At 36.7% G+C, this 8,633-nt stretch overlaps 1 protein-coding gene across 1 annotated transcript; it reads right to left on the bottom strand.

The window, feature by feature from the left end:
- Nucleotides 1–3,372: 3,372 nt before the first annotated feature.
- Nucleotides 3,373–4,938, bottom strand: LOC131432299 (uncharacterized). The gene is made up of 2 exons (XM_058598529.1): nucleotides 4,066–4,938; nucleotides 3,373–3,997 (listed from the first exon to the last, which is right to left on the bottom strand). Exons 1-2 carry the CDS (start codon nucleotides 4,934–4,936, stop codon nucleotides 3,684–3,686), a joined length of 1,185 nt encoding a protein of 394 aa, XP_058454512.1. The 5' UTR covers nucleotides 4,937–4,938; the 3' UTR covers nucleotides 3,373–3,683.
- Between the last annotated feature and the right edge of the window lie 3,695 nt (nucleotides 4,939–8,633).

The following is an 8,633-nucleotide window of genomic DNA, read 5'->3' as shown; positions in this document are numbered from 1 at the left end:
TCGCTATTAAAACCCGCACTAACTAACTATGCATGGTTATAAACCATGAGTATTTTAATTGACAATGTTGAGGGAGACACATTTGTGCATGTTGTAAAAGACGTTCAATTTATTCATTCAATTTATAATAAAAATGCTGTCATCATTCATTAACTCACTCATAGTGAAATTGTTAATTATTTATAACAGATCAACACCTTTGAAATGATGACAATACTTCACCTAGCTGATTCCAACTATGCATCATATTATAAATAAACTGACTAATATACGTGATAATATATCTTTGTTCCTCAAACTTTAGAAAATTTTTTAGTTATACCTGTTTGCGAATTTCGGACGTAACGGAAATACTGAACAAAGGTTTGATGAACCCCAAAATTGCATAGGCTTTCGCTGTAATAAAAGTAATTTGTTCGATGAGAAGAAGCGTACAATCGAGATTGATGCCCACGTTTTTAACACACAAAACTTTCTCAACTTTCTTTCTCTTGAACAATTCTAGGACTCTCTTAGTTTTCATTTGTAAAACACAATAATCCCTAACGCTGGTGATAATGCGATATATTGCGTCGGTATACATTACTTTACATGACGACCGTTTACTGCATATATCAGTCACGGACAGCATGAATAGGAGTGGTCCGAGATGAGTCCCTTGTTTTAACTCCTGAGGAACGGAAATTATCGGATGAACATAACTCAAAACTGTTTCGATTTGTAGGTTTTATTATTTGATGGACATGCAAACATACTTTTTCAGCATAGGTTACCAGTTTGATGTTCCTGAATTAGCGGTCGAGAACTCCTAAACGAAACTTACATCGATTTCTCAGAGATGGGTTGAGTTTTGGGTACAAAAAATAGTTCAAGGAAGCCAAATCGAATAAAGAAGGTGGAGGTAAAAATCGTTGACTTTAGCTCTTTAGAACCAGTGCATTCTATCGAAAAAAAAATCGCTTTATGAGAGGTTATGCGGCTGCGATTTTGGCCTTCAAACGCTCCGATAATGCACACTAACACTTGCTTCCTGACCTTTCTGTTCTCTGGTTTGTAATAATGGATCCAGGCTGTGTCGAAAATTCGATGTCGATACCAAAAGTTCATCCGTACCTGCATCCAAGAACGCTTCCGAAGTATACTCGCATTCGTGTTTTTAGTTTTTAGTTTTAAGTTATAAAGGCACGATATCTTCAGCATCAGCAGAATCTTGTCCGAACAATGGTGTCGATGCAGTCAGACATCTGTTAGCGCGAGCACCTTCACTTACCATTCATCCAGTTTTTCTTCATGTAGTTTTGACATTGCCTATGTAACCGCTTCAGGAAGTCTGCTGTTGTGGGCTTCATCTGTAGTGGAGTTTTCAAGAACCACGTATCTTGACTCGACTCGCAACTCACGTTGAAATCTGGAGGAGGACTAGCCGCGTAATATTTATCCAACCTTCCTTTGTTTTTCCTTCGTCGTTTGACATTCAAAAAATTGCTTTATTAATCGCACACACTTCGAAAAAATCTTGTGATTTTACATCTCATAAGATGCACATAAATTAGGCGTCGTATTTCACACCAATTTATATTCAAGAACCTGTAAAATTGTGTGATTACAAGGCTCGAAAATGAATAAAATAAACTTCTTTGCGAATAAATTGTTCAACTTCTTTGCGAATAACGAGAAATATTTTCAAATCGACAGCAAAAAATAATTTTTCACCATACCTTAGGAAGAAAACAGCATCGTTCACAAACAACGAAAAAGGAAGCGGTCCAATGGTGCTTCCTTGCGAAACAACAGAGATACTAGCAAAGGATTCAGACCCAGTATTTCCAATTTGCACGAAAACTTTACGGTTAACGCGTATTATGCTAGTCGATGGCCGCAAATTTGATTTCCTATATATTTTGGTTCCGATAATTTCCGGCTCCGGAAGAAACGGAAATGGTGGTACAAAAAACTCTGAAACGGAACTCACACCATTTTTTCAGAGATGGCATATTCGATTTTCACAAACTTAGACGGTCTTATAGTTTGCCGTTAAATCTTAACCGAATCCGACTTCCGGTTCCGTCATTAAGAGCGACTCTGCAAAAAAGAAAACCGAAAATACTTTTTCTAAATTTGACTGAAAACTGGTTACAAATTGTTGTTTATGTTAGTTGCTTACGAAACGAAACGATTCCGGTACTAACGGCTTCTAGTTCCCAGTTTCGAAAGTACCGGAAACAATGGTCAACAGCTCCGAAAACTGTATTTGTTCAAGATTCAATGAAAAGTTTTTGGAAGAATCCCTTAGTAGTTTTGACGTGACGACGTTGTACTTTACTATAAGGTACAATTTCAAAATTTATCACAGTGAGTGATAAATTTTTGATCGTTAATGTTTCTTGTTTTATTTGAATTTGATATTTTATCAACATATTTTTTTCTGCACGTCATTGTAGATATGATCAGCAATTTGTGATAGAATTTTCAGTAGTATGAGAAGACCACAAACAAGTAGAAATAGACATTTTCCTAAATGTTTGATAGGTAAAGGTAAAAATTCATTCTAACCTGCGTTAGTTCAGTTCCGAACAGAATCCAGGGCCAGAATTCTAATCTAGAGTTCAGTTCTGACATTCCGTTTCAGAATCCAAGACCAAGATTTTTTTTTTCATTTCTGGAATCAAGTTCTAAAATTCAGTTTCTCGTCCAGAGTCCAAGACCAAATTTGTGTTTCAGAATTCCGGAACTGAAACCAAATTTCGGAACTTGAATCGAAGCCTGGATGCATTCCAAAAATTTAGATTTCATTTTCGAAATGCTATTGGTCTAGAGTTTGGTTTCAAAACTCAGTTTCACAATTCTAGAAGTTTAACTGAATTCATGAATTCATTCTGAAGGTTTTCTGGAATCTAGATTCTAGAAGCAAAATTCAAGTCAAAGAGTCCTAGACCGGAATTCTGTAACTAAAATTCAGCTATTAACTGGAATCCAGGTTCAGTGCTAGATTCAGCATAAGAATTCAGTTTCTAACCAGAATCCTGGACTTCAAATCAGTTCCAAAATTCAGCTCCAGAACACCAGAGGTTTCAGTGATTAGTTCAACAATCCAGATCCAAAAATCAGTTTCCAAGTACAGATTTAGAATTCAGTTTCAGAATCTAGCATCCAAATTAAGTTTCAGAATTCAGTTCTAGCATTTGGCTCTCGAATTCGATTCCAGAATTCCAGGTCCAAAACCATCCATTGTATACTTATTTAAGTCATCCAGTTATGTCTCATGACATCAGCCACCCGTCTTTTTATTTCGAAAATGAGAAATATGAAAACAGCATCATCACAGCACCAGCTGGTTTAAAATAGGATTTATTTAGTTTTTACTCTGTGTAATTAACTGATTAAGTTGTCGTACAATTGAGTTGGCAACACCATGTCGATCGGTAGAAATGAAACAATATCTTTATTCGATATAGTTAGATTTTTTAACATAATAGTACACCCCTCTGCTGTTACGACCTAATTCACAATTTAATAACATTTCAATAGCATTCACACAATAAATAATTGAATAAGTTACTTACAACTACAACAAACATCAAATTCTTAAAACGAAATGTATTTGGATCGTCCTGCCAGCATCAGTATGACACCCGCTGTAGCCCTTCAATACCACCACCAGCACATCCCCCAGTACAATGCGCTCAGTTGACCCGACCGGCCAGGCCATCCGAGTGGTACGGATATGGCCACTCTCCGCTGTACGGTTCGTACCGTCGTTCGGGCAGATCTTTCACGTACAGTTCCTTTTCCTTCTTATGGGTAAAGTTTTTGAATGCCCCCAGGATCAGTAGGAAGATGGCCAGCTTTCCCGCTAGGAACGATTTCAGCAGAAACAACTTCACCGTCGTCAGCATAAACGGTATGATGGCCGACTGAATCAGAAACGGTAGAACGAACAGAGGCATGGCGTACTTCCAGATCTTCTTCGAGCCTGCTCCGAAACCACTTCCACGACCTTGAGTGAACAATTTTGTTACATTATTATCACTCTACCGACCAACGCCCCAAACCTCTTCGACTTACCCGTGAATATCTCTTTGATAACTTTTCCGTTCAGCTTAACGTTGACGATATTGTTCGGCTCATCGATGGTCATGTTGAGTACTGGGCCAAAATCGTATTCTTTAGTTTCCTCCGGATTTGCCACATTCGGCTGTTCTTCCTTCTCCGACGGCTTTTCACCATCGGAAATGCTTTTCACTTCCTCCAAAATATTTTCAATCATTTCGATACCTTCGGAATAACTTTCCTTATTTGACTCACTCGTTGAGGAACCTTCATCTAACCGAGAATCGACCTCTTCCTCATCAGCCTCGTCTGCAGAGAAATCATCAATTTGAATGTCCGGTTCGTGATCTTCAATAAAGGGAGCTGCCTTGGCACTTTCTCGAACCAAATGTAAAATCGATGGAATTTTATCACCCACGTACGTACTTCGTAGCCTTGGCTTTTGTTGACCACTGGTCGTTCGAGCAGTAGTCGTTGAAGCCGTGGATAATTCATGTTCCACATTATCTGCTTCTGATTCTATTAGATTTTGTTTACTGTCTTCCTCGTTCGGTTGTACTTCCTCATCCAGTCTGACCGATTCATCATCCAATTTCGACTGTATCGGGCCACTTGTCAAAATATTTTCATCAGCGCTACTGCTTTTCACTTTCCACGATTTTTTCATTTCACAACGTACACAGACAAATCCACTGACCAGTAGCAGGATTCCAACAGACCACAGAACGTGGCTCGTAACCAACCGTACCATGTCCTTTTGTGTTTTTTTCCCTAACAACGGCGAACACCGGCAAAAGAAAATCTGCTCGAAATCTAGCGCGAACCGTTCGACCGTTAAGGACGGACTGCGAGACTGCCTGGACGCACCGTTGCAGCAGAGCTGCATTCGCCACCTTAGTGAGACGAGCAATGAAAAGAACCGTTGCAAGGCGGACGATTATATTTTAATAAAACTTGCACTTGCTGCTACATTTGCAGGTATGCCAGCAGCCAGTTGTTGTGACTACAAATGCAAGTGCAGTCGTACCGTGGCTTGGATTTGCGCGTGCTTTCATTACAACCTACAACGTCTTCATGGGAAAAGAGTTTTGCTCTGCCGATGATGGCGGTAGTTGCGAATTTAATTAATAATTGCTGGCGTCGGTAGTTCGCTGAAAAGTCTTGGAATTCTTTTGCATATGGTTATTACGAATGGTACTTTTTTACAACATTTTCATTTAAATTTTATGCAATCCATTCGAAATAGAACGAATTTGTCGATTCTTTATAAAAGTTGATACCATTCAAAAGTTTTCAATTTTTGCTGATTTCCAAAATCCAATTTGTTAAACAGTGTCAATCAATATTGTTTACCCGTTAATTTTTTTTTATTCAAAATATATTTTTTATTCAGGCCTATTTGCGTACAAGCTTTACGTGGCCGATTATTTAAATAATTTTTTTTTTGAGTTGGATCTCGTTGTCACCCTTTTTCCAGGGGGAGAGGAGCTTTCATTTCCATCCTGCGAGGATTGAGAGGCACTTCGTTCGTGGTTTGTCTCGTCATCTATTGCCGCATCGATGGTATTGTTGTCGATTTCCGTTTTCTTTTCGTTGCAAGTTGCTGTAGATGCACCTTGTTGGTTGCAATTGCTGGTTGGTTGGAGGATAAGTTGTTAACTGCAGCCTTTCTTGCATTGCAAAACTTTCCCAGTACTAATACGGCAACGGCTCCCTATTTCATCTCAGCTCCTATTTCCATCTCATTCTTTCACCTCATTACTTTAAACATGAATAATATCTTACAACGTACCTGAACCAAACTGTGAAATGTTTTCAAATGATTATTCAAGCTATTGTCACACTCTCTCATTGGAAGAAATGGTTTAAAATTCTTCGGTGATCGTTTTTTTTTCATTGAAAAAAACTCACTTTTCCCTTTAGGACACATTTTCGTCTCAAAATTTACAGTTCGTCATGTTTCTGAATGTCTACTAATCGATTCGTCTCAAAACATGATCACTTTTTCGCACAATTACACTACTATTGAATGCTGGATGACTTCATAATTAGTAATGTTCACTTGCCACTTGTTTAATTAACGATTGAAAACTACAAAAACTACCCGACAAGCAATACAAGTCTTCAAAAATATGAGGTGAAAATTTTTCACTTAGTTCACTTGATTGCGCTCTGTTTTCATCTCATTTGGTTTCGCAAAGTTGCCAAGTTTTCTCATAATGTCACAAAAAAAATTGTTTCTTTTTCAAATTATCATCAACAAGTCTTTTTTTTAGTATCCGTGACATTAGTTTAATTATATAATTGATATTTATCTATCAATAAAACTGTTTCAGTTTCGAATATTATCAGAAAGAACGTGTTAAATACTACTAAAATATTCATTGTGGAAAATCTAGTAGCACTGGTTTCATTCCGCTATATGTCAACATAACGCAGTTCAGTGTGTGTGTGTGTCATCGACTGTACTCACACTCAAATAAAAATTCACGTTCGGTTCACTTGAAAAATCACGTAAACTGGTTTCAAATGTCAAATTGAATGTTTTACGTGACGAAATGGAATGTTACACGAACATCCCCTAAAATGAATAGAGTCATCACATAAGATTTACGTGAATTGACCAAACGTCAAACAATCTACGTGAAAATAATAAAAACGGTTATGTGCCCTAGCACAAAATTTGGCTAACCCCTAAATGAATCTACGTGAATTTCCAGTGTGAACTCGATTTTGAAAATGGCCCTCAAAGTGGAAGTAGTGTAAATATTTGCGAGAAATGTTATTTAATTACAATTTTTTACTACATCGATCGGACCATTCCAGTATGAAAGTTTCCATGTGTTCAACTGGACCGAGTGCCTGCGTGAGTCCGAAAGTGTGTCCGCTCTTGCCGAATGCTTCAAACAGACCGTTGGTCTACCGAGAAACGAGTTCAGAATCGGTATGAAGCTAGAGACACCCATGTAATGAGAATTTAACCTGAATCGGTAGTGTTGTGGGAGTTCTCGGATCTCGACTTCAGCTTCGGTTGGATGGCAGTGACAACAAAACGATTTCTGGAGGCTTGTCGATTCGAGATCCCACGACGTTATTAGTTACTTTTTATTTTCAGCCGTTAAAATTCTATGCTAATTTTATGAAATAAATGTTTTATTTTTCATTGCATTTTTCATTTCCTAGATTTATATTAAAATCTGAAATCTCCCTTATGACTTCGACCAGTATATAAAATAGTAATTCTCTGGTATCTAAATTTTATATGAACTGATAGGTAAATGTGATATGAGTAGTACATTATATTTTACCTATGAAACAAGTAGCTTTTACTGGATTATGAATTAAACAGTTTTTAAATGCCATTCCAACACTCAAAAAAATCCACACGTTAACCTTATGTGAAAAATCATGTAGATTCCAAAATATGGCTTTGTCGTCAGGGTTCACGTGATGTTCTTACCAATCATCGGATCATGATTGAATATGAAATGAGCCATATGTCAGAATTATTGCTGTTGTCACATATATTTTATGTGTCACGTACTTACTTGAATTCATTTTGTCAATATGGCAATATGGCGTCAGTTGAAAAACCTAGAACAAACAACTACGGTATTTGTCACAGTGATTTTAGGGTAAATAATTGCTTATTGATTTTATCGACAGTTATGAAGTCTAGCTAATTTTTATTATACTTTCAGATCTACTACTAGTATCAAGCAGAAGTATATTTATAAGCAAATGTACCATTTATTGAGTTTACTAAATGGCTCTGCGAACCCAATCCTCAACAACTTATTTGCAAGACCAATTGGCGAATTACGCGAATTCTCTGCACCAGAAATACGGAACTGAAACACAATTCAATTTTGTTTTTTTCTACAGCGGAGTTCAAAAGGCAAAACCTCTAGATTGTGTTCCAGCACATCAATCGCATCTTGAACTACTAGTTCCAGCTGAAGGCATTCTTTAAAGGAAACGATGTTTGCTTCAGTTTAGCTGCTCCGAAGAAAAAATCAGATCATACATTTAGAACAATGCATTCTGTATTTCTGATATTTTTCGTCAGTGATTCAACAGAAACGAATTTAAAATTAAAATTTGCAGAATATCTGCGTGCAAACAAAACTTATCGCAATGTTATGTCCAACAGACTATGTAATCTATTAGTTTTTAGTACCAATATACATTATTAAGATTCAATATACAACTTTATAGTAACAGTTACATGAAAATAATGTGACTATTATGTAAAATTATGATAAAATCTAAGTTCAGATGATATAAATTTTACAGTATATTTTAAATGAATTTTGTATAAATTTCACAAAATTATTCTATAGAATCTACGAAAAAAATGACGTAGATATTACGTGATACAAATGTGGACTAAGAGTTCATGAGTTCATTATGTGCTATCTATACTTCACATAAGTATTACAAGAAAAGTTCGATGGATAAAAATCACATACATTTTCACGTAGCATTGAAGTGAGGATTTTTCTGAGTGAATAAAACCTACGTGAAAAGTAGGGTGGAAAATATTCACATAACTTTTCACGTAACTACAACATGGTTATTAT

Source organism: Malaya genurostris, chromosome 1 (genome assembly GCF_030247185.1).
Source record: "Malaya genurostris strain Urasoe2022 chromosome 1, Malgen_1.1, whole genome shotgun sequence".
NCBI classification, from domain to species: Eukaryota; Metazoa; Arthropoda; class Insecta; order Diptera; family Culicidae; genus Malaya; species Malaya genurostris.
Note: the sequence above shows the minus strand (reverse complement) of the source record. Positions and strands in the feature narration are given on the sequence as shown.

Bases quoted from the DNA above. Each gene is read 5' to 3' on its own strand.
- LOC131432299 (XM_058598529.1), bottom strand. From the start codon at position 4,936: ATGCAGCTCTGCTGCAACGGTGCGTCCAGGCAGTCTCGCAGTCCGTCC. The intron at 3,998-4,065 runs GTAAGTCGAAGA...TGTTCACTCAAG, and splicing joins TATCAAAGAGATATTCACGG to GTCGTGGAAGTGGTTTCGGA.